This window comes from Hermetia illucens, chromosome 3, assembly GCF_905115235.1.
Source record: "Hermetia illucens chromosome 3, iHerIll2.2.curated.20191125, whole genome shotgun sequence".
Classification (NCBI taxonomy): domain Eukaryota; kingdom Metazoa; phylum Arthropoda; class Insecta; order Diptera; family Stratiomyidae; genus Hermetia; species Hermetia illucens.
The window spans coordinates 43,617,900-43,645,040 of NC_051851.1; the positions used below are offsets into that span (position 1 = coordinate 43,617,900).

The window sequence follows — 27,141 nt, forward strand, 5'->3', positions numbered from 1 at the left end:
CGATATGTTCATGATATGAACTCTATATAAGATAATATCAAAAAATTAGGCAAAACCCGTATCCGATAATTTGAAAAAACCAAAACTTTCAGAACAGAAGCTGATGGGATGAAAAGGCAAGCCTTTCTCAATTAATTTATTTCCTGAAATAATTTATTAAACATCGATTACAATAGCAATGTATTTTAATTGCGAGCTCATATGAAGAAATCATCGTTTAAAGTCTTTAAAAAAGCGCTACCTAAAATGCTTTAGGTAAAGAATTTTTCAGTTTCTCTCGGTGTTGAAAAAAGTGGAAGCATTTTTATCAGAGTGAAATTATGCGGTGTTTCCAACGATTAATTAATTGAAATAATAAAACTTGTTGTTTCTTTTTCGTTGGTGTGGGTATTTATTCTTGCAAATACCGATATTTCGGGAACCACTTGTTCCCTTCATCAGTGCAAACAAGTTCTTGTTTGCACTGATGAAGGGAACAAGTGGTTCCCGAAATATCGGTATTTGCAAGAATAAATACCCACACCAACGAAAAAGAAACAACAAGTTTTATTATTTCAAGCATTTTTATATTTTTTTTAAGTGTTTTTATATTGTTGTTGCAGTTTATTTGTACGTTCATAAAGCCATTATTAAATTTGAAGACGGCGCCAAAATTAAATGGCAAAAAACAAAGAGTCATGCAATATGTTTCTAGTTTAAATTAAGTAAATTCATATTTCATTAGGCTGGAGTGATTCAAGCTTTAGGCTGATTTTCCAAATCGTTTACAAACAACAAACTTTTTCAATATTTGAGTTTCTTTGCTGTTCACATTTGCAATTTTCTTAAATCATTGAAGAACGAATGATAGATAAATTTTTGAGGATCCTGTCAATTCACATCATTTTCATGTTCGCAATTAGATGCATCCTGCCTGAGACGATCTTCATTTCATAAATCGGCCGAGTATATTTCTGGAAACATCCATCCTTATTGAAGACAATAGTTCTTATAGATCTGTACTGGAAGATTAATCGGCTAAAGATTGATTATATGAATCTTATTTGCCATATAGATAACCCCAATATCCATTTTATACCATATTTAAGCAGATGTCCCCTAAGTTGAATATCCTCTTACGACTTCACGAAATGGTAGAACAAATTTCACGTGACAGGCTAGCCATTTTGTTCATTGGTCGGTCAAGGCCTCGCAAATGTGACACAATAAAAAATTATGTCATTTTTTTTATTTGGAAACTGTTGCTCGATGTTTGAGCTTTATTCAAAACGGAAACGAGGTTATGTTCACAACTTATTTATATCTAAACTGGATTTTAGGAAGATTTAATTTGAAATTTAACTTGTTCATAAGATCCGGAAAACATTTGATGCGGTATTTTTTCATAAATATGATGATCCATGTTCCTAGGCAAGCGTAAACATACCCTTTAAGCTTGTTTAATTTCTGTAGTCCTTTCATATCGTCATGTCACCTGATTAGTTTTTACAGTTTGCACAGAAGTATTCACTTAGTATTTTATTTTCGGTGCATTCATAGTCTAATTTTTGTGCGATTATACAGTACAGTACACAGTCTTTGTTCGCTTTAATATAGAATTGATCACTTTCTACTTTTCACATATGGCATGTTCTTAAAAATATGCAATGTAGAGCAAAATGACACGATCACCCAATTCAAACTAATTTTTTCTTAAACTGATGTCTTTTTCCGCCTCTTTTACTATTTTAGTTTATTGATAGTTACTCACATCTGGATATATCTGAATGGTCGGTTTTGCAGTTTCTTAATCCATTATGCTCAGGAATTAGATTGCTGTTTACAAATTTATTCCTTTCTGATTGGATAAGCTAGCTTCATTTATAGCAGGCCAGGTATAATTAATCTTAGTACTTTATTCCACTGTATTTTGATGCGATATCATTTCCCTGTACAGCAGTGTGATTGTAATGAAACTAAAGAGTAGTCACAATAGAGTGAAAAAAAGGCACGTATTCATTATGATTAGGTTACATTGGTTTCACCTTTTTCGCATCGTACAAATTGTACATTTAGCCCCGTCGTCGATTCTTCTCCTTCTTAAAGCTTTTGACTGTCACAAACAAAGGCCTCTTCTTGATCGGTTGTGACATTTTGCTCGGTTTAATCTGTATGGAGTCGTTTACCATTGACTTCTATGTTCACACCAAATTTGGTGAGTTTTTGTCAACACGAATTATATACTATCGAAGTCGCCCCAATGTGTTCACGGTGTGTTGCGCCACTAGTCCAACGAAACGTTTTTGCTCCATTGGCGCGAGGCGCTGTTCATTGCTAAAACAAGTATTCTTATCAATTCAACTTTGCATTTTTTTTCGAAAGAATTTAGTGGAAGTTATATAATTATTCTCAAATTAGTCATCTGATAGCTAATCCCTTTTAGATTTAGTAAGTTGTAGAGTCCGTTTAGATTTAGTAAGTTGTAGAGTCTTACATTTATATACTGTGCTAACATAGATTCCCCAGAATATAGTAAACATTTTCGAACAGTTGTATTTTTTCAGGTCTTCCTCTTAACTACTATATCTTTGCCGCGCCATTTAAGAGCATTCTATCCTTCAAAGTAGAAACGTCACCTTTCCTTAATTAGTGAATGTTCTAATAGGATCTAACCTTTACACGAAGATTGCCAAGTTACCAGTTCAAGTTGTTATTGCTTCAGAGCTATTTCAACATGTTGTACAAAACAAAACTATTAAAATCAGTTCATTGTCTGTTTGTCGTACGTGCTTTTCTCAAAAATAGTTGTACCTATTGAAATTTGATTGAGAGACGGTTAGAACTGCTCCCATTGAATTTAAAAAAGTCTCAACACATACAAAGCGGGGATCACACTTTTTTACTAAATATTGTCATGTGGGGTGCCAAATGAAAGGTCTCTCAATTAGTACTTTCCCGGGCAGGTCTTATTTTTGACAACGTCTGTAAGGTAGGAAAGGGGGGGGGGGTAAGTAGACTAGTGTTGGGCTTGGATTTTTTTTTGTTATTTCAAGAGCCAATTTCCAGAAAATACCTAGCCAAAGTGCATATCTGAAAATACCATGTATGTGCCCATATACGGCATTTAGGCTCCGAAATGCTTTCCATCAAAATATCTGCCCAAGTAAAGCTGCTAAGAGTACCATATATTCCATGCCAGAAATGCCGTCCTTCCGAATTCTTTAGAGCTTGTGATTGTTCATTACTCAACAGTAAGAGCACGAATCAAGAACGTGCAATTCGGTAGGTAGGTAGGTTTTATTTTTTATTGAATGAACAATTTTTGCTGAGATACTATTTTGTACCATATTAGCATATTTTTGGACATGTGCTTTAACTCCTACACCAAGTGCCTTAGGAGCAAACCACGCATCGGCCATGTTGGGACAGTGAGGTCCACCGCATGCAATTATCGCCCCTCCTTAATTTGTGACCTATCCACTGCCACTTCCACCTTCCAATCACATTTAATAATTAACCCGGAAAACATATATTTTTCTCAGTAGAATTTAGTTAAATACCACACCATTTTCAATAGCCAAAGTTGAGATATATTTACTAGTGTTCTCTCTTTCCACTGATCTTTTGTGTGGTTTCTTTTTTAAATCTTTTCATTTGAAGGGATTCTTCTGCGTCGACCCAATTGAAAAGAGCGCATCCCTACCCCCGAGATAATTCTCGACCCGAATCCAGAACAGCATGACGGAACGTTTTATCAATTTTTCGTTAAGTCCAATTGTCATTATGCGAACAGTATATTTTTTCGATTTCTAACACTGAGAAAGGCAGCAAATAGTCGACGAAATATGGAAATCTGCACAGATCATCGCTTTTGTCAAACGCTCCATGTGGGTTTTATTCATAAGAAGTTGCTGTTTCCAAAGTTATTGTAGTCAATTGAAATCCGTATTTCATAACATCAACAGCAATCTAATTTTCCTGCAACTGTTTTCTATGTTGTATTTTTAGTTCATTTTTTTTTTCGAAATTTCCAAATCAATTGCATCTCTTTCCCATCTCCAAGATATAATTGCTTATAGTTTGAGTGGGCGAAATTAGCAACGCAGCCCTATTTGCATGATGTTAAGTCAGTGGAAACCGCTTTGCTCTTCAGAAGTTTTTCCAAATAAGAAGCCAATCGTTGACTGATGTGGTGCAAAACGCACTGCAAAATGATTTTTACTGATGTTGCTGTAATTATTCGATCATCGCTTAGATGAATCTGGAACTGATCAATTATTGACTTCAGCTTGCGTAGATGTATTGGCCTGTTATAGATGAAATGTTGGTCCCAATGAGGTAGAAAAGCACCTATGCCAGTTTAGTAGAAGTCCAATTTTCTAGTGTGAAGTGTTTGAGATTCCTTGAAGGCAATTGGGATGAATGCTTCATTGCTAAATTGTTATCCGTTATTCTGGATATATGAGGTCGTACGTTGTCATAAAGCAGTACCTACGCCGTTAAATATGTAATTTCCAATGCACTGCATTGAGGTGGGCACAATACTTCTACCCATTAATGGTTTGTCCAAGTTGCAAAAAAGAATAACGAGTAAAGACTCAAGTTCGGCAAGTATTTTGGACCCTCTAGCCATTATGCTGATCTGCAACGATTGTCGTACAATACTCATTTTTATTCATATAACACTATTCTGTGCAAGAAGCGATCTTTTCTTTTGCAAAAAAGCAGGGATCTCCAAATTTCCTTTCGAAGCCCCATGTTATACTCAGTTATCAAGGTCTTGCATCTCCAAGTTGTTGAATCAGAAAACTGTCGAAAAGTATATGCACAATTTGTCTTCAATGTCTCTTACAGATGTCAAATTCTACCAGCAACCGCAGCTTGTCGTTGTCAATCAATGGTCCTCATTGACCACGTGGCTCACTTTGAAAGGTCACGAAATATTATAGTTTAAGCCCTCGCTATGCAGTTCGTTCGTTTGTCGTGTCTGACCCAAATGCTCCGAAAATTTTTTTGATTGCCTCCGCTGCTTGATGACCAAGTTTCAATTCATGAAGAAGAAGTAAATGTTTTTGACTGCTTACATACTTTTTTTCTATTTTTCCTTCTGCAAAAACAATGATCTTTGTAGCTACAATAAAATGACACCTTGATAAAACGTTAGATTATTTATACTCTATTATTATCACCACCCAGTCCACCTGCTGGTAATTTGAGATATCAAAATCGCAGCTAATTTTACTTCATTGTGAAATCCCACATTTCATTTGCACGAACCTAAACGTCAATAAGTGGGAAGTGCATCTCCTTATTCAGGAACGTTTTAGCAAAAAAGAGGGGTTTTGTAGTCTTGTTTTTCACTAGTAGATATACCTGACAAACTAAATACCGTGAGTTTCATTTGCATTAGGACCTTTGATAATTGAAAATCATATGACTGCTGCCCATACGAGCTGGCACTATCCAGGAAATATTTTTAGAAATTCATACCAGTTTCGTTTTTGTTGGGGATCATAACAAGTGGATCACAATTCAGAAATAGTTTCATAACAAGTCGGGTTTTGTTGATCTTTCGTGTAATAATATTCGGGTACACGATGATTTCAGTTATACAGAGCCCGTAATGTAATGTTCAACATACTCGATATTCAATTCGATGTGAGAAGCAAGAGAAGCAACTTTGGCCTACTGTAACTTTGTTAATAATAGTAGGATTTTCACCAAACTTTCCAGTAGGCTGCTCCATATTAAAGCCTATATTAAGGGAGGTTCCCAGTAAATTTTAAAAATATATTAATATACTATTATTAATTTTATTTTAGCGGTATGGAGAGTATTTCTGAGCTTAGATCATAGAGGCACCATCATTATTTTTTTCCAGATTTTTCTGGTGGGTAGTTTCTGAGAATGGCCTCTTAATTTAAGTGACCCCTTACTACCCCGTTTCGTAAAGCCCCCGCTTCAAAGCTAAGTCGAGACTTTTCATTTGATACCCCAAATGACTATATTCTCTGAAGTTCACAGTTTTCAACTTTACACCAAATTTGATGTCAATCGATTCAGTCACTTCTGAGAGGTGCGTGCGATAGTAAGGTTTTGTTTTGAATAAAACCTTAAAAGTTGTAACTATATACGAACATCTATTTTTTGAATGTCCATCTTACATTACCAGAAAATGACAAAGATTGAATGATTGATGAGCTGATTTATAGCAATCTAGGCCAATCATATATTTAATAATTCATATAACAACTTTCGGGGATTAATAAGGTTACGTACGACAAACCAGTAAACAGATATTAAAACAGTTTTAGCCAGTATCGGATAGAATACAATTTTTATGGGGCCTACATTAAAATGCTAGATTTGATAGGTCGCAACAAAAGGGGTGATTGTCCTTGCATCGTGTCCAGTCTGTCAATGGATTCATGCTCAGAAACCTGCATCATTAGGAGGGACTATAGAACTGTATATTCTTTCGAGCTGAATTAGAAGACCGTCCTCTTCATTATCATATTCCTTTCTAATTGGGATATTAGGTACAAGATTTTAGTACTAAGCATTAAATTAATTGATTGCCAAATTATAGTGAATTCTACTATTTTTGAAAGTCTTATTTCTTAACCAATTTATTCATAAACCTTTCAAGATTATTTTTCTCAATCAGATTTTTTTTGTCAACGATAATTTTCTATTTTTAGCCATGGAACGCTTTCCTAAATATTCTAACGTTGCTTTTGTAATTTGTTCAAATAATGTTAAAAATAAAATTCATTTTAATTGCCAATGCCTCTGCGGAAATGAAAGGAAAAAGTGAAATAAAATTAATTGAATGTCATTGAGCATTCACTAGTGGAAGGTGTTCCTAAGAATTCACATAAGTCCCCTAGATTAACCCAATTATTGGTCTATCCAAAATCTCATTAGTTAAAGTCACGCGCTTCAAAATTCGCTTCATTTAATAACTACAATATCTATTTGCCATTGTTAATTAGCATAAAACTCATCGCCTCCACACAATCTGTTTGTAAAACATAAACAAAACATTAATTTTAATAGGTCAAATCATTCTCGAATATTTTATTGGCACTAACCGAAGATACATATAGACTCTGTTAAGTATCTTCCAAATATAATTTTAGTATCAGATCTGTAGCTTCACAAGAAAATATCTTGCAATGACTAAGATGAAGGTATATTTTTCGAATCTCAAAAATTTCGAATGCATCTTAGTGGAACATTTGATGATAAATTATGAATGCAGTTAATTACATGCTCTTTAATTGCTCTCAGCGGTGTCCTATGAACTGTATGCATGTCTGGCCTCAAGACAGAATTGTACGAATAACGTTTAATGTTCTATGATTTATCATATTATCTGGGGCTGGATAGAAAGATAAAATGCTAAATAATCATGGAGCAGAAGTGCTTGCAGAATTTCACTCATGTTGTGTGCAAATTTGTTATTTACGGTAGAAATGAATTGAAAGAGCTTGAATTATCTTGGTTTGTGTTATACTCGTATGTAATTATGGCAGTAGTATTTATGTTTTCACTTTTACAATGCATTCTTCAACAAGTGTTTTACTTATTGACCATTATACTCTTGGATCAAATTCAAATTCCGGAAAGGGTATGATGAAGAATATTGCAGCCGACAAATGACTTAATTAAGGCAGAGGATCTACTCCTTCTATTGCTCTTTAGCTATTATGGCATCTACTTGGTGGTTATTCAGAAGCTTCCTCTTATAAAGTTATCTAAGGATTTTTATTTCTTTTGTGTTCATTCAGTTCATTTCGAGCCATAAAACAAGGCTTCCCTTACTACTTTCTTGTTTGCGCAAGTAATGGCATTTTTTGTCATATAAAAGGCAAACGCCATTCGATTCAAATTTCATTTATATTAAAAACCTGCTCCAGCCATCGTGTCAGATACAGTTCTTTTCCACTTATCTATCAACCAGTATATAATTAGATTTCCTGACTTTTTCATTGTTCATTTGTTTGATGGCACCTTCCACTTTCATTTCCCTTATATTTTGTAAGGGTCCTAGTGTAGGAGCTTCTTCACATGTCTATTCTCAGCAACTAAGTTTGGAATATGTATTTTATTATTTATTTTTATCTTGAATCAAATTGCTTGATGCAGATATCCGTCATGTTCAACCTTCTTCTTCTAGCGGTCTTAAATGTTGTATTTACATATATTCTTTCCGGTCTCCAAGTCTTGGATTATCAATCTACATGCGATTATATATTATCAGGCTCTTAAACAAATTGTTATAATAATCAACGAAAAAACCGCCCAATTTAATCCTGGGCGATGGAACATGTTAGCGCACTTCTAGTCATCAGCGAACCCTGAACTGCGTCTTTCCACTGCGACGGCTTAGTATTCTTACCACTAAATCATCAGTATAGTTCTATCTGATTTGATGAACCTTTTCTCTTTCTCACTTATTCCAAGAGTGATGTAAAATCCACATCACTTCCTTGACTATATCAAAAATGAAAAAACAACTTTAAGGTAATGCCGGTAGTGCATGTTTTAGCGCGTCGCATAAAAGCGAATTTTCGATATTTACTGGAAAGTCCCCCTTAAATCCATTCTAGCATTTGAAATCAGAACACAAAAATTTGAGGGGAATCAACAAAGTGATAGTATGTCGAGGCTATCCCTATCGGATAAATTTCTGTCTCCTAAGCCATATATATGATAGAACGTAGTATCACATTAAAATGAAGAGTTTCACACACTGGATGCTATATGGATGCCCTAGGAGTTACGCACAACCTGAAGCGCTCAATTTCAAAGCTGAAGCCCATGGCGTATTCACTGGTACTTTATCTTCTCATCAATCTTGGACAAATCCATGCAAAATAATTAGCTGGTTTACTTGGTCGCATTTAGACCTTGTTGTGAGTTCATCGATCAAAACGTCACACCCTCATTCGGTATTACGCTAAACCTAAAAAAATGATGGTCTCTTGCAGCAACTCAGCAGTAGCTTCAGTACAATGTAAAATTTCGAATTGACAAAGATTGCTGCTTTTTTCTGCCTCGCACATGCCCAGGCAATCTTATCAATTTCGTTAGGGGACCGAATTCTCTCATGACCGTGTACAGTTTTACTCTGACTATGCTATGAAAAGCGGACTAGAAGTCGACGAAAAGATGATGGTGCATCTGATGGTCATATTCCAACAGTTTTTCCATTGCTTGCCGGGGAGAGAAAATCTAATCTGTTGCTGATTTGCCTGATGTGAAGTCGCTTTAGTATGGGCTAGGCGTGCAGGGATATCCGGCCTAGGAAGATAGCGGTAAATATCTTATAGATGGTACCCACCCACGTGCGTGATATCCTTCGTTTTTTCTACGGGATAGATAATGCCTCTTTGCCAATCATCAGATATTGATTTGCTATCCCAAACCTTGAGCATAAATTAAGGAATCGGTTGGTATATTTGACCGCCTCCATATTTAATCAGTTCTGTTGTAATTTCATCGGGTCCGGCGACTTATGATTTTTAACCCGATAAATTCCACGGATTCTTTCTCCTATACTTGCTGATGACAACAATTGTCCGCCGATTGCGGTACCTCCAACTCCCCGATATTCTGGTTATTGATCAGTTAGCTCATCAAAATATTCACCCCATTGCTCTAATATGCTCATACGGTCGGAAACATTTTTCCCTCTTTGTCTCGTCAGGACGAGCATCGGTGTATATGCCTTCATTCTTGGTTTGGTAAAACTTGCGCGTCTACTGCGATTGCTTCCTGTACTTTTCGAGTTCACAGACTTGTTGGCTCTCTCAGGCTAACTTTTTCTGTCTGTAAACTCGCTTTTCCGCTAAACGGGGTGCGTAATAGGTTTCTCCGCGTGCCCGCGTTCTTTGACAGTGAAAGATTACCCGGTATGAAGCAATCTTCCGTTCCGTTACTAGTTTACATTCATCGTCAAACCAGCCATTTACATTCATCGTTGAACCAGCTGTTCCGACTTTTCCTGTCTGAATTCTTTGTGGATAGCTTCAGTGTTTCATCTCATTGTCAAAGGGATTCTAAGCGGTGTTGCTATTCGAAGCCAGAGTACCATTCCAACGACATAGTAATCCCAGTCTATATCGGCCCCCTATATTTTCCGTAAAATTTTGTAATCTTGGAATGAATTTAATTTCCTAATAAATTTGGAAATTATTGTCAATAGTAATAATAATAATCGTTGGCGCAACAATCCATATTGGATCAGGGCCTTGAAGTGTGTTAGAGCACTTCATTCAAGACCGTAACGGTACACTAGGAGGCAATGTGGTCAGCATTGCGCTCGCCTGAGATTATTACCCTGATTTGTCTCAGCTACTCATTCACAGCTGAGTCGACTGGTATCCGACGTCAAATCACGATGCAAATTCCACTGCCACCAGTGAGATTTGAACCGCGACCTTCCGTATGACAGCCTGGTGATCTAACCACTGAGCTATCCGGATTGTCAATAGTAGTTGACTTTATTTGAGCAGAGATCGGAAGAGGATCTAATATGAAGCTTAGACTTTAAATGTCGGCATCACTATGATTTTTTCATTTGAGATTTTTCCGATGTGTAGTTTCGAAAAATAATCCCTGCCTCACTTGAAGCGTGTACTGTTTAGCCCCTCACTCCTTTACTTCGTAAACAATGTCAAATTTAAAATCTATCTTGCAAAGTACTAATCCAGAAATTTTATTTGATACCCCACATGGATATATCCGCAAAATAATTTGCACCCCCCTTTTTGCTGCTATGTGGACTCTCCCTCCTTAACTTTTTGCCGCCATACGGCATATGCTACGGCACTAAATATCTCTTCTCAGACGTTGACAAGTCCGATGAAATGTTTCCAATTATGAAATCAATAAAAAAAAATTCTTGGATAGCTTCATCTAAAATTTGTTATATTTTAAAATTAAATACATTGGAAAATAGGTTTTTATAAATATAAAAAAAATAATATAAAAAAAGGCTCTCGATCAGTCATGTGGCTTTGCGTTAAATTTAGTGTAATGCTTTATTAATATTTTGTCTGTCCGCCCACTGCTTTTAAAACTGCTCCAATCTAGTGTAGCATGTTATGAACTATGTTACGGATCATTTTTATTCCACTCTGAAAAAGCACGAGCATAATTTCTTTTTGGAGTCAGGATAGAGAATTATTTTTCGTTTTAGCTGTTGCCAAAGGTGCTCGATCGGATTTAAATCTGCAGATTGCAGTAGCCAGTCAAGCAATTTATAGCCACGTTTCTGTTACCCCATCTTCGGCTTCGTTTTCCCCATTTTCGGAGACTCCCATTTGAACCATTATTTAAAGTAGCCTTCCCCATATCCTCTTATTCATATCACATCAGGAGGATGTCATGCAACCCCACATCATTACATTATCCTCCCTAAACTTAGGTGATTGCTTAATCATGTGTAGTCTCAATTTTTCTCTCGCTCCGGGTCATGTCCACTTACATCTGTCTGATCCCTATTTATTTATTTTTATTTTGTCTGAAACCAAAATCCTCTCCCAGTCCTCTATAATAAAATATTTATACTTTTTCGCGAAGCTATGTCTTAATTTTCCAAGGGGGTTGGTAAACGTAGGTTTCTCAACCTTTGCGCGACCCCGTAAACTAGTTTTCCTTAAAATTCGAGGTACTGTTTCTATGTATACTAATATTGGAATTATTGGTCTGTTGTAGATTCTGTTGCATTGCCATGGAATTTTTTCTTCTCCAGTCCTAACGACTCGCATAATTTGGCGTTACATTACGTCAGATATTTTGGGTAGCGGCCCATTTCATGCTTGCGGTATTTCATCCAAACCTTTCTTGCGATGGTTGCCCGATATTTACTGACCGTACGAATTGATATTCCTAACTGCACAGAAGTTTGACAGGGAGAATGTCGGTCCTTCATTTTTTCCCCAATTTCCGCAATAAATCTTAAGTGAGAATGTAGCAAACACAAAAACAACTTGTTGAATCAAAATTGAAATTTTCCAAAACATACATCAAATTCTGACCAACTAATATTACATATTTTAAACTCACACAACTGATCGAATGTATTTTTTTCTATTTTGACAAGAATTTGTCAAAATGTTAAATATTTTCGAAAAGTGATCATTCGATCGAATTTGTGATTTACTGTGTATGCTATGGAGCATTCCTACGCACTTTTCTATGTATAGAGAACGCTTGCTTTACAGTAGGCGTTCGTATTTTTGTCCTAAGGTGGTAGGAACTTGCAAAATTATAAAGCAACAATTCGTGAGTTTTTTTCATTGAAAAATGTACGCCACAAAAAAGGGTTACGCTTATCACTGCCGGCAGTCAACGCTTTAAACTGCACATAAAGTCATGCCTTTTACCGCATGTGTGAGATTTCTACATGTGCCTACCAAATTTCATTTTAATCGGGGCAGTTGTTACCAAGAAGAATGCTTGTAACAGACAGTAAACCGATTTTAATATCTTTTTTCATTTTACAAAAAAAAAACCTTGGGAAGATTTTAATAAATTAAATGAATGGCTAGTAATGAAAGAAGATACTACAATTGATTATTCTGCACACATAGTAGAATAAAGTACCCTAGCCTTCATTAAAAAAATTTGTATCGATTATGCAACTTTCGTGTGATATTTGCAGTTTGCTTGTGATTGATACATGATGATAAATTATAAACGCAGTTAATGCATGCTTATGGTGTCTTATGAACTATATGTACATAAGTCTAGCTGCAAGAAAAAACACGAGTAACATAATATTCAATGATTTATAGTCAAATGCGGAAAAAATGTGGAGAATAGCACACTCCTTACACCTTCACTTAATATCTGAAAGCTCTCTAGCATCTTTTTGTACCCGAGTTCACTTATCTTTCAACAAGTATTTAATGAGCGGCAGAGGCAACATTTGTCTTTCATTTAATAATCATCAAGAGTCTTCTGATGAATACGATTTTGTAGATTAAAAATTATAAATGTGAAATATGTAAAAGGTACTATAGATTGCGGACATACATTACTAATGTATATAAATACATGTTTCGAATAATAGAGGATTCTCTCTTGAAACAATGGAATGTTCACGAATAATGTGTTTTGAAGGATTAACATTTCAGTTGGCAACATTATCTATTCGTTCCGTTACATTTTTGATTCACTTTATAAAATTAAATCTAAATATAAATTAATATGGATTACATTGGTACAAACAATTCAATTCAATGCTTACAAATGAGAAGAATTATTATTTGACTGCAAACAAAGCAACACAGTAAATGCTGATTTCCGAATATTTGTTTTGGCACAACGCAGGCTTCCCTATTAATTTTGCGCATTATAAGATTAATGGGCATTATGATAACGATGTGTGAAATTAAGCGGATTTATATAAAAAAGTAATTCTATATTAATTTGAATATGAAACACGGGTCCGTAATCAAATAATTTGTTTCAAAAGAAAACATATATCTTAGTATCATAGAATAAGCAAACAAGGATGTTGGTGCAAATCTCATGCAATTCTATAATTTCAGGCTGTTGAAAGTGTTGAAGAAATCACAAGCACAACAAAGACAACTCACCATAAGGAATTATACTCGGAGTCATCTCTTGTACAGAAGAAAACTACTGAACAGCTTCAGGTAATCATTGTGAGATAAAAAAAAATGTGGATTTCCCCTAATACTTGCGAATTTTTCAGAATAATATTTCACAGAGTATAACAGAGACAACTGAATTAAAATATCGAACAGTTGCATTAGAAAAATTACCTTTACCAAGCACCGGGGGTAACGTTGTTGGTAAGTAGTTAAAAAATATTCAACAAATATTTTAAAAGTGAAGTGTGTTCTGAGAATATAATACCAGGTAGAATCGATACTTCTTTTATCCTTCAATTTCATATCGAATAGAAAAAAAATGCAACCAGTTAAATTAACTGCTGTTTTTTTATGTCTACAATTGAAAAAAACCAAATTACATTTAATGAGGAAAGCTATCATCATTTATTAATATTTATGACGTCTTAACTAAATACAGACAAAAATTTATAACTCCAAACTCGTTATATTCCAAAAATTCAGTATAAACATATTTCAAGTATTTGCAACGAATTAATTCCATATCAATGCCAACAAATTTTATGCTAAGTTTCAATATGTCACGATTCAATTTCATTACATGTACAAAATCACTCACATGTAGCTTCACTAAATCCTTATACTTGGGAATGTTTACGATAACTCAGAAACTACAAATTAACTATCCATTAATGTATCCGAATCGTAGCCAACAAAATATGTTTATCGTATTCAATTTTTCTTGATGACACCAACAAATGTGTCTTATAGTCGAGTTGAAATAGAAAGAAGATAAAATCGAAGTAAGAAAGTGCAAGTGCGCCAAGTATTAATTCATCTGTCGGCTTAAGACAACACTTTTGTGTGTAGAACATCTCAATTAGTTCACAAAACGTGAACAATGTGTGGTCTGACATAAAACCGACACTTTACAGACGTATATTAGGTGAAAGTGATATTTTAGAAAATCACAAGCATAACCAATTGTCAAGAAGGAAATGTTGTATGAAGATAATATTTTGGCATAGAATGCAGGTGATTGTTAGAGGAAGTGTTTCAGAATTGCTCGTATGCGTAGAAACATATGTAAATTTCGACCTTAATATGTCCGATAACATGATTGATAAGAGTAAATTCTGACCATTAAGCTTTCATTGCCAGTATCTCCTCTTTTTTTTAAAGCGCTGGTATATGTAACAATTGCCAGTCATTACCATGTTATGGCATGTCTTGGATTGTATAATACAAAAAAAATCATCAAAATGGTGAATTTATGTTTGAGTCACCATCCTCATGGAAATATCCAAATAAACGATTTGGTATCTATTCACTTTTTATTCTCTAGAAATAGTTGACCGCTAGATGCATTTAGAACAGTTATCTAAGAAATCCTGAGGCAATACACACAATCCTTTTGAACAAATACATGATTGGAGGTAGTTGAGGTGTTGCCTGAGATCCCTTTTTTCCGCTTGATTTTATATTTTCAGGAAGGAAGGTATTATTATATTTTATTGCAAGCAAGCACGTATTTCAAACCCAGCATATACCCTTTCTCAGATCTATATTTACAAATTTGTAATGTAAAAGTACAGAAACACATATACACATAATAAATAGAATATCTATAGTATAAAAACTTTCCTGGATGGATAGAAATAGAATGTTGGTCATGGTTTTATTATTTATAGTAAAACCATCGGTGGTTCCTTGTTCTTTTAATACTCTTGCGTAACTGCTGTAAACCTCAATGCCTAGAAAATGAGGAAAATATTATAATTGATGATTTCGTCCAAGACAGAGGCAATTCTTCAGACGCTTTCTCATCTCTGCGCAAAAACAGCATTACCGAAAACAGTTATAGATGCTATGTGCTCCAATTTGAATAAGGAGAGAAATATGTCTTCGTATAAATATTTTCAGTTTCTGAACAGTTGAAAATAGAATGTATTAAACTATATTTTATGCAGCTATAAAAATATTATCTCTGTATTGTGTTAACATGTTAAAAAAAAATCGCCAATAGCACTGATACTAAATGATTCTAGTATTCTTGCATTAGTTGAAAGTTGTAGATGGGGTCGCAGTTTCCACTTCGTGCACATCAAAAAGCTATACCCCCAAAAATTGTTAATATAGCCAAAGGATAACACATTTAGCAAAAAGCATATACACATATGGATGGACTCATCGTGAGACCAATAATTTTTAGTATGACATTGTTAATATTATGTGAAAAGTTTACTTTATACGTAAACACCACGAATTTCAAAGCCAAGTATAGTTGGTTACCATTAGCATTTGCCGCTGCGTTGTTCATAGCATCCATCCAAGCAATTTCTGCTCAATACTAATAATGATCCTTCGATAAACCTTGTAAAAAACGCAATAATTGTCGTTAGATTTTTTTGGTTTTACAGACATTACAATTTTCAAAAGAAACATATCAAACCAGTCGGTGCGGAAGTAGCACAAGATAAGGCTTAAATTCGATCTATAGAATGATTCAATTCTGATATGATGACAAGGCACTCTAGCATTGCTAATGGTAAAGGGTTTCATTTTGGTGACCCAATATCTGGCATTAGCATTGTTTTCCGCTCTTGGGACTCCACTGAAGAGTGAGATCACAAAGATTCATAATTTGAATTCTTATCTTTGTGAAGGAATGTTAGTTGGCCATCAAGATTCGCATAGGCTTTTAATCTGGAAATCGGAAAATCGCATTTGATATGAAATTGTTCTATTGCTTCAGATTCAATATGCATAGCATATGTGTATTGTTGTTATTTTTAGGGTTTTGTATAAAGCAAATATAGTCTTGCTTGTTTCAGTTTTAACATTTGATGCGGAATGCGGGGGTAGGAAAATGATCATTTTTGTCACGAATCCATTCTTAGAAGCTACCCAACCGAAAAATCTAAAAAAAGGACATGAACCTACTACTATACGATGTTCACGCTCCAAAACCCTCGCTAAGTTCACCCTAGAATCGTAAAATTTGGCAGTAATATAGGCTATACTATAGAGCATAATACCAATACCAAGTTTAGTGGAAATCGCACTTTTACTATCCCATTTATAATAGGTCAAAGTTGTGGTTTTTGTGCAAATTTACTGCAATCTAAGACTTTGAATGTCTCGCATTAAAATGAATAGTCTGATATACATATGCATATACGTAACAAGCTAGGTGTCAAAAAATCGATTTTAAAATTTCTTAAAGTTTGAATAGTTAAATCTTTGAAGAGATGATGGCCTTTGCAATTAAAAAAATATGCATTTATAAAAAATTTTATGTAGTTTCAGAAAAAAGTATCAAATCTGGGATTAAAAAATTGTGGATGTGAAAAATTATGATTTTATTGGGCAGGTCAAGCTTTTGGACACTAGTCACGAAAAACGCTATAACTCGGTAACGATAAAAGATGGTGTGTCCATTCCATGAACCAATTTTCCTCAAACAAGTGGTACTAATCTACCATTAAAGTGAGGAAGAGTAGGCAAGCGCTTAGCACTTATGAAAAGGATAAGTTGCCCAAAGAACAAGTATTCTTTTATGGAAAGAAACGGCCCCACTGTAGAAGTAGTTTTTATTTCTTGTACGATTTAAGCAATGTTCAAAACAAGTAGCTTCTGCTCTCTACAAACAACTTTTCATTTTGCAAATATGTGTCAATGCTTCTTTGCTGTCTTATTATTTACTTATTTTGGTCGTTAGAATCCAGGATAATACATTTTATGGGTAGATTAAATTAGATAATGCTACATTTTAGTGATTTTCTTATGATTATCATACAGTTCCGATAATTTATTGGGAATTAGTCCTTTCAGCACTTCAATGGAGCTTCAATATTTTGGGTGGGCCTTCACGGTCGATTTCTCCATCTTTTTAGGTTTTTGGTTTAGCTCTTCCCTCTTGGTCGTTTCCGACTATTTAGGATGGTCTTTTAACCATCACCCATTACATATTATCATTTCAAATGGCGCCTAATGATGGATCTCATGTCACTACAAAGTCTATCTCAAGCTAAAACACTCTCAAAAATTTATCGAATAGTTGATTGAGATTTTATAATTTCAATATTATAAAATAAGCATAACCATTAGTATTAACTCTCACTTTCACTGTGTAATTTAATAATGATCACAAGTTTTGAAATATTTTTGTGTTCTAGTTGTTCCATCTTTCCGACAATGTAAAAAATGAATAAAATAGAAAGACCTAATTCCCAAATCCCCAAATATGTTCACCAAACAGAATTGTCGCACTACTTCCCATGGCGTTTATGGACCAGCGGTCAAAAAAAAATTGAATTTGCTGTTATGCTACCATAATACTACCGCAATCCCTTATCATTAAATTCAAATGTTCTTGAGCGAATTGAAGCATTTGACCGAAATTTGTTGCTGATATTGGCTTTTTGACTGGATGTCGATTATGAAAACCAGCATCAACCAAGCGCCCTTAAACTGTCTGTGCAATAGTTTTCATTTTTTGAAGGACAATATTGGCAATATTGTAAGATTGGTTTCTAAGTGTGATAATAGCGTATTTTCGAGAATGCACTCAGAGGAGAGAACTGTATCGACATTGATTTTAGTCTAACACTTATCATTCAATGATTTTTCATTTTTCACACAAGGAACAGAATTTTGAACTACTATAATTTAGGTTAAATCACTAAATGTCCATGCAAGACAGTGGTCCAAATTGCAATTAACAGAGGGATTTGTATCGTTACTACTGTAAATGAGTACCTGAGTCAAATAGGGCGTAATGCTAACCACATTCAAATTACACCCTGGTGTACCGACAGTTTTGAATGATTTATAATGTAATATAATTTATAAAATGCTATTAGTGACTTTTTCGAGTTAGTATTGCGATATTTTGCTTTTTATAATTTATACTGGAACATCACAGACAGCTTTTATTGATATCGAATTGGTGGACCTCGGCGCAAAACCGGGATGTCTGGAGTTCCTTATTAAAGCAAGCCTAGACTGGATACCGGTTGTTGCGCCGTTGATGATGATGACTGGAACATCATTGCCATTGGGTTAATTCTGAGAATGAGAGCTCTTACACTTTATGGAACACACATTTTCACTCCTCATATCAAAGAGGGAGAAAAGACCAGGCATAGGGTAAAAATCATATCAGTCTGGGGTAAAAATTACGTAGACTCCTATATTATCCCTTCTTTTCTTTGAAATTTATATATCATTCCCGAAAGAATCTGTCCATTCCACCCCGATTCGATCAGGTCTGTGCCCTCGATACTATTTTATTTTGTTATTGGCGTCATTTTTTCTGCTCCGAATAAGAATTCGGAGGACGTAGTTGCTGCAGAAAGAGCGATAGCTGCATTTATGGCGATGGCATGCAATGGAATCCACTATCCCATAGTGGCTGATGATTGGATCGCTCTAGAATGCAAAATTGTAAAAGAGTGTAATATCGTCATGAAAATCTGGAGAGAACTAAATCGCATCTCATCGAACCAGGAACCAGGAGTGGTAGAAGCGCTATGCTGCATTTAGGGGATATTGGCCACTATACCGAAAATAAAACTAATTTTAAAAAGTGAAAAATATTTTCATTTTGTGGTTAAACACAGCCCAAAAATTATGATCAATCACCGCAGTCAATCTAAAGTGCTAAATTTTATAAAGAACGGTTGCTACTAGAATACAAATGCTAGCGAAATTTTTTACTTCTGGAAAATTGTTGCCCTGTTCTATATAGGTCTAGTGTTTGCAGCGAATTATATTTCAAACATACCAGACTCTTTTTACTATGATTTGCTATTCTTATTTTTTTTTATGCCCTTCTAAATTTTTTACTGTATATTTATTGTTTTTCTGGTATGGAAAAATCAATTTCGTGCTAAATTAAGTGACATTTTTAGTTTTACTCCTACCGAATGTTCAATGTCATTGAAGACTAGAACAATAAAAATATTTGTTTCCGATATTTAAGGGTTTAAAGGTTTTGAAGATAGTAGGACAATGAAGTAAATTTAACATTTTGGATCTAGTTGTTGCACAAAAATAGGTCATTTTCATTCGATTTTCTTTTGAGAAAAGTACGAAACTTTCTTGAACACCTTAAAGCGCATACATTGAACAATCTTCAGTAATTATTTAACTGAAAAATATCGAGCTATGTTACAAATGGTCGCCAAACAAAATGTATTTTTATTTTTATGTTCTGGTAACCAAAATTATGGCGAACTGGATCTTCTGAACCATAAAAGATCAATGGATTTACTGGTGTTTGATCAAAGGATTTAAAAAAAAATTATATTTTTCACCAAATGGCGGCATTCAAAATTAATGGTGCCATTTTTCACTAAAAATACTGACTTTTTTGGGCTAGAAAACGGCAACTTTTTATCGAACAATAATCGAACGATTGAACGCTACATTTTTATGCTAGTAGTTTCATTGGTAGAAAAACGCGTTTAACATTTCAACTTCAGGATGTTTACGGCGCGAATTCTTCTCCTTCAGCGATTATATCTCAGTCATTTGGTTCGGATCCATTTTAAGGATATGTTTTCGCATATACTTAAAAAAATGCAAGAAAAAAATCGATTTTTTCAAAGTCGCAAATAGGGTTAATCCTTTAAGTGACAGTTTTGGTTTTACTCTAATCAATTCAAATACTAAAGGCAGCCATCTATATTCAGTTCGGCCTGTCAGTTACGCCTGAATCGTCAGCAGTTAACCGACGGCCGTAATGTGGATGGGATGCGGAATTTTATGAGCGCCTTCATTGCTGGTAAACATTTTTTATAAATACACATAAAAATATCTCACATATCTCTCTCAAGACATTCCACCTCCAGAGTTGAAATGATGATGCCGTTTGGCCTGCCGATACGTTCAACTGGCGGTCGGTTGCACTGTGGGCTCTTCCAGCGTAACTGACAGGCCGGACTGAGCGTGGATAACAGCCTTAAGCAATGTCTGAAAATAATTCGTATCCTTAACTAAACATTGGAGACTAGAACGATAAACAAAATTGATATAAATACGCGCAAGAGTTCCTTATTCTTTCAGTTTAAAGATGTTGAAGACAAAAGTACAGCAGAAAAATTTAGAGGATTTCAGCAAGAGAATTCCTGATTATTTTTTTTTCAGTTTAATGGGAAAAACCTCGAAAATAATAAAATATTTTTTTCCAAAATTCTTTCTCCTTATCTATATTAGCTAGAAAGCTAAAGTTGTACTATAGTTAGATAAACCATGATCTGCTCTTCAATTTTCTGTTCTGTACATACAGTCAGATAAAATTCCTTCCTATCCATATTTCACTATGCGGAATATATGAACAAAGTAATATAGTAGGTGTGGTTGAGGATTTGCTAAAATGTGTTCCGCGAAGCTTGCCCTCCTTCTCCACTGTTCAGCACCATGTGTTTTTGAGGCGATCCTCCCGGTGGCATTTTTAGGATAGTAGGGCAAGCACGGAATATTTTGAGTGAATTTTTGATTTTCACCTCAAAGGGAGTCACTATCTCAGTGGGATAAAAGTGAAATAGATTAAAAGCGAAGTCCTATAGTACTTCCTGGAACGCCTGAATGTTACACGGCCATTCAGACTATAGTGATTCGTCCTTCCTCCTTTCACAAACTGTGTTGACTTGTTGCTTTGGCAGAGTTACAAAAACTGTTCTTAATTTATTACAATTGAGATAATCTTCTTAAAAAAATCCTGTGATTGAGATATTCACATTTTAGTATTTTTTTTATGGTGCCCGAATTCTATTTCCCCTTACGATATTGAAGGCATCAGAAAGATAAAAAATTGAGAAGCATTTAATGGAGATAGATATGTACTCATACAACAAGGGTTTCAGTATTCTTTTCAATTTGCTTCAATATTTATTTCGAGTAAAAAAATTAAGTGCATCTCGAGGTCAACAAGTAATATTTACGTTGATGATTGATATATTCTGTTTTAGAATGACTAGTCTTGTTCCTGTGCGATAGCGGTCTCTCCTCTCTAACATTCATTTCGTCTCCTCATTTTAAGCAATTCCACTCTATTACTGGATAGTTATAGCTGTGCGAAGTGTGCAATCTGCCTTTATCAGTTTGGCACTAGTAAGCATAATTAAACAGACACCACATTGAAAATGATTATTAAAAGTGAATCTTACATGCGTTTCGCATGTCGGCGTCATATTAAAAATTTAATTTACATCATGCGGAATCACACAAATATGTCGTCCGAATTCTCCACAGTATTTATTTTTAGGTGCGGAACGGACGCGAATAAGATACTCTGGTGGAGGGTATTTTGACTCAGTTTACTATGTGTATTGTAATTATATAATAGATACAAATACATGGATGCTCCTATGAATATGAAAGAAGATATTCAACATCAAAAATTAAAGAGCGACTAAAAACTACGCAACATGTGACGAACGTTCACACATGTTGCGGAATTTCAAATATCGGAAATTCCGTGCAAAATCCCATGATATAAAATAAACGCCTGAGAAGTGAAATTCTTAGGGTGTAGATAGATGGATGTTCTTATTTGCTTCAAGGGAACTGTGGTACATATGAGTAATTAAAATAATTTTTATCTTCATAAAGAATGAGTTTTAAAAGGTTTTTTTCTTCATTGTCGAAAAAAATTACTGTGTTTTATTATAATATCATAATTCTTAATTTTAATTTTTTCTAAGAGACATTCATTGACACTTTTCGACATTATTTATATGATTACGCAAAGTATATATAAGTTTTCCTGGGCCCCAGATATTTTTCATTATAAATAGCTCTAATGTGGAAATTTCTGGCTGTCATTTTAGAAAGTAGCAAAAAGGATTTCCGAGGGAAAATACTATCGAATGTAGATGTTTGTCAATTACCAGAATACCTTTAAATAATCGCAAAATATATGAATGTTATAAATAGATATGAATTTGCGCGAAAAAAGCCATCTTGAGAGATTCCATAGTATATTACAGGAATATATGAATTAAAATCGATTTTCTGCCATTTGCTGCTAATGTTCTATGCAATTGTTGGCCAAGAGAAATATAATTCTGTTTGGTTTCTGACTCAATATATTTCCATATGCTTCAGTTTATCAACACTGATCTGAGAAAAATATAAAAATACCCATATCCATATGACTAGATGACGATATGCAAAATGTAAATAAGAACTAAACTCATATTGAGGAGTTTTTGAAAATCAATGAATTTATCGATCAGTTCGATGATAAGAACTATAAAAATGTTATTCAGATTTACATTTCTCATTAAAAGGTCTTGTTTTTGTTGAAGGAGGCATCTTAATTAATGGGGCTAATTTAGCAGTCTTGCACCCCTCAAATTTACAATTATACCGATTTTTTAAAAATAATGAATAATGGCACCATTACTTTACTTTTTTTACTCTTACCTCGTGTCAAAATTTCTCTTGTTCCCAAGATAAGTATCTTTTTTTCAGCAACATATCAATGAGAACAATTTCAAATTGTTTGACAAGAACCCAAAAAAAAATTTTTTCAACAATATAAATATTTAATGTTGAAAACTCAAAAATTTTGCTAAATCACTTTTGTTTATGTTCCTTGAACTTGGTCTATTGTAACGACCTTTGTTTTCACGCCTTTTGTTTTTGTTTTAAAAAAAGAAAGAATATTGGGAAAATGCGTTTCTTTTTCATATTTTTTTTTTAAGAAAAGCTATAAATAATTTTCAGAGAAATATATGTATTTATGTTTCTGTATTATGATATTGTTCTCCATTGTGTGATCTGATGATAGGCAAATGAGTTCATTGCATTGTATTTTATTCAGAGGGCAAGCTTTTGGCAAATTGCACGGAAGAATGGATCGGTCTGTTGCATTCGAATCAGACAGAAATCAAGCTTGCAATCGTTGCAAATGTTGCCTGAGTGAGAAGTATACTGTGTTTTATGAAATCAGATTTCCCTTAAAAGAGAGTACTTTATTTAGACTGAATTTAAATTTTCACTAACTTCATATAGTTAACTAGACCCGGGAATTACGACTACCATTGTAATCCATCCATCCAGTTTTTATATGTATTCTGGATGTTTGAATATTTTTATGGCTACCAAGGAAGAGGTTTATTAAAATAAGAAACAAATGAAACTGTACCTTATGATTGAATATTTTTGTGATTTATCTCACTGCAGCACGTGACATATCGTTGTCATTCCTTGCTCTGGTCTGAAACAAACCCTAGGCTGATTCTTAGTTCCTTTGTTATAGTTTCTTTAGGTTAGGAAGAACATTTTATTTTTATATTTCAAATGAATATCCTTTTTTTTATTTTTGCAAAGTTCATTTTTCATTTCTCATTAATTTAAATGCATTAACGAGCCAGAAATAAACTTTTTAAAAATGTCACCAAAAATTTGTTTTTTATACTTTGATGAACATCAACTGCATTAATTATCTCCTCATTGTTGCCAAGATTCTGATTCGTCACGTTTTCTTTTTTCATTTCAAAATGATTAAAAATCACAAGGCATTGCAATGTCCGATATTACAACAAACCTGTCAGTTTTTTAGCTATGTGATCTGTCGCATTACGAAGTTATGAAAAATCGTGATTTTTTTTCTGATTTGCAAGTTTGTAGCTTATTAATTTGGATTTGTTTTTGTTAGAATAGGAAATATGGAAAACATTAGCCAAGGTTTGAGTCATCCATTCATCTATCTCATACTTTTCTCGCGGACCTACCAAAAGAGCACTTCTATAAGCGAGTATCTGAACTTATGTCGACAACTTTTTACTTAGAATCAATTAAAGCTGCATCCCTTCACTATAACTTTGAACCTTCATTTTAAAAAGAAGATATTAATTAAAATCGGCAGACTGTTTTTCGCTTTGGATTCTCCTGTGCCGAACATATTCTGATTCCAGTTAACCCGTTGGGGAGTTCCGTCCCCACGTACTCGAGGAGGGCGATCAGACCCGAGTCTGCAAGGAACTCATCTGAAGTGGCTCTGTCACGAAGCCTCACCGGAGGTTATCTGGTACCATGGGAACCGGGATGGCCCTCTGAGAGCATATGCTCCAGGAGAATTCCTGGAGGATGTGTTCTCGGGCCAGTTATTTGCGGTTGGCCCCCTAGTGGGGGTTTCATGGTGGTTGTGGTTATGCCTACATCGCGGGCAGAGCTCCTTGGAGCTCGAGCGTGGAGTTGCGCTGTACAACTCGGGTGCCGTACTCCTTAGTTGCGGCAGAGGTGTTAGATAGGCCTCGCATCCACTGGTAGGAATGCTGAGCTTGCACTCAGTATAAACCAGGACCGCTGTGCTTGCATGGCGGGGCTCTGATTGCGATCCCAAAATCAATCCGTATCTGAAGAGGACCGTGGGATTATGCCTACACGGCAGGTACTCACGTTAAACCCCCAGGACTTTCATGTGCCGAACATATTAATACCCTTCGAATAATTGTCAGTGCGCGAATTTTATACCACCTGCTCTTCATCGGCTTCGAGCAAACATTTCAAAGCGTGAACATACATACGGGCCAAATACCAGTGGACCTGTTGATGAGAAAGCAAAAGTGGCAGTGGGTAGGTCATACATTGAAGAAAAACGGCAAAACCGGTGCGGGTCGACGGATGGATTGCCCTAGAACGGCTTGGCGTAGAACAATGAATAAAAAGTGGAAGCTTCTCAAAAAATCGGGAATCGCACATGCGAGTTTTTGGCGACCATACATTCTGTCAAAAAAGTACTCGGAATTTGTAAGTAGAACAAAAACTATTCAATTATTCGACAATATTTATTTTGTCACCTTCAAAATCTGATGCATATATGGGTATCAACGTCTTTTCCATTCTTCGTAGCCGATTTCGGCATAGCTTTCAGTTCCTTCAACCAATTTTGGTTTCGGCTCGTCTTTTCTCTGCCATACTGATGACTGTTGATTTTTTTCCATCTCAAATCCATAGACTTTCCATGATAAGAATGACTCGAACTAACATATCCAATGAAATCTATTTACGATGATCTTTTTGAAGAAGATCAAATCTACAAAGGACAAGTGACTTGCCCAAATTATCGATCAAAATCGAACGAACTGATTGAGGCGTGGTTCTACCTCTAGTAAGCTAGAATGTCGATTTTCAAGCACAATCTTTTTCACTTCTTATCTCAGTCGTAGAATTGTGTTTTTGGTAAAACTGAATCACTAAAAGCTTTTTCTAGCATTTTTAATGACTCCAAAGACGAAATTGGTGAGTTTTGCATAGTCAAATCTTGTGGCAAGAATCCTAAAACAATTTAAAGTTGAAATTAATGTCCATGTTTTTAAGGTTTTGTGTAAACACAAAACCTTGTTAAAATCGGTTTACTGTCTGTCTGTCTGTCCGTCACACTCATTTTGCTCGGAGACGGTTGTAGCGATTGGCATCAAATCTGGTAGAAAGGTGGGAACTGTGAACGCTCACGCATATAGTGAGTTACATCCTTTTACGTCGAATGCAAAAGGAGGGCGTACATTTTTTTTCAAATATAGTCATATGGGGTATCAAATTAAAGGTCTCGGTTAGTACTTTCCGAAGCTGGTCTTAGTTTTGACATTTGTTAAAAAGATGGGGAGTTCGGGGGGTCGAAAGTAATCATTTATTTAACGCTTCCACTCTCAGAAACTGCCCAATCGAAAAATCTGAAAAAAATTAAGAGGCTGCCACTTTATGGTGCTATGCTCTGAAATACCTTCCATACCGATATCCCTTCAAATAAAATTAATAATAGCATATTACTATAATCTTCAGTAATTGACTGCAAAACCCCCCTTAAATTCATCCTAGCACCACGAAATTTTCGGGAGCTTGACCTTACCAAGTTTGGTGGAAATCGCAATATTACTACTCACAAAATTATAATAGGTCAGATGTGCAACTTCTTTGGAATTCACATAATATATGCGTATATTACGTGTTACCTACTAATGGGACAAATTCACATTCAAATGTCTTTATAAAAGAAATACACAAAACCTTTCATACCTGAAGCGTCCAGCTTCCGGTTTCCTGACTTGTTTCTACTAATTATGCGAAAAACAGCTTTAAAAGCATGATATCATCCCCAAGATTCATATTCTTCGTAATATTGCAAAGACTCATACCTCCAAATTTCATAATGATCGGTTCCCACAAATGTGAAAAAAGTCATTTTGAGAAATGCGTGTTTGAAAAGTCCCTTTCGGATATGAAGATATTTTTCACTTGTGATTACAAATAAAGCACAGTTAAAACAAATCCAATCCACTCGTAGAAGGGACTGATGGCAAATATATGCTATTTATATAAAACTTCAAGATTACGTAAGGATATAAAGCGACTATCTCCACTATCTCCTGGACGCTCGAGGTTGAGTCTGTACCCGTTGATCGCTCGGTTCTACCCTCATAAAATCTATAGGAACGGGAATTTGATTTTTTTTTCGCAGCGTCTTCTGATTCGATTCGGTCCGAAAACCTCCCCCGATTTTGAAAACCACTGTAGAGGCCGAAAAATAGAGCAA

At 35.0% G+C, this 27,141-nt stretch overlaps 1 protein-coding gene across 3 annotated transcripts in view; it reads left to right on the top strand.

Annotated features, from left to right (window-relative positions):
* The window catches only part of LOC119651104 (filamin-A), a 163,431-nt gene that overhangs the window by 115,420 nt on the left and 20,870 nt on the right, over window positions 1-27,141 (top strand). For all 3 annotated transcript variants that reach the window (XM_038054463.1, XM_038054464.1, XM_038054467.1), the window contains 2 exons: window positions 13,548-13,655; window positions 13,715-13,814. In XM_038054463.1, coding sequence (XP_037910391.1) covers window positions 13,548-13,655; window positions 13,715-13,814 — 208 coding nt within the window. The remainder of the gene's footprint in view (window positions 1-13,547; window positions 13,656-13,714; window positions 13,815-27,141) is intronic.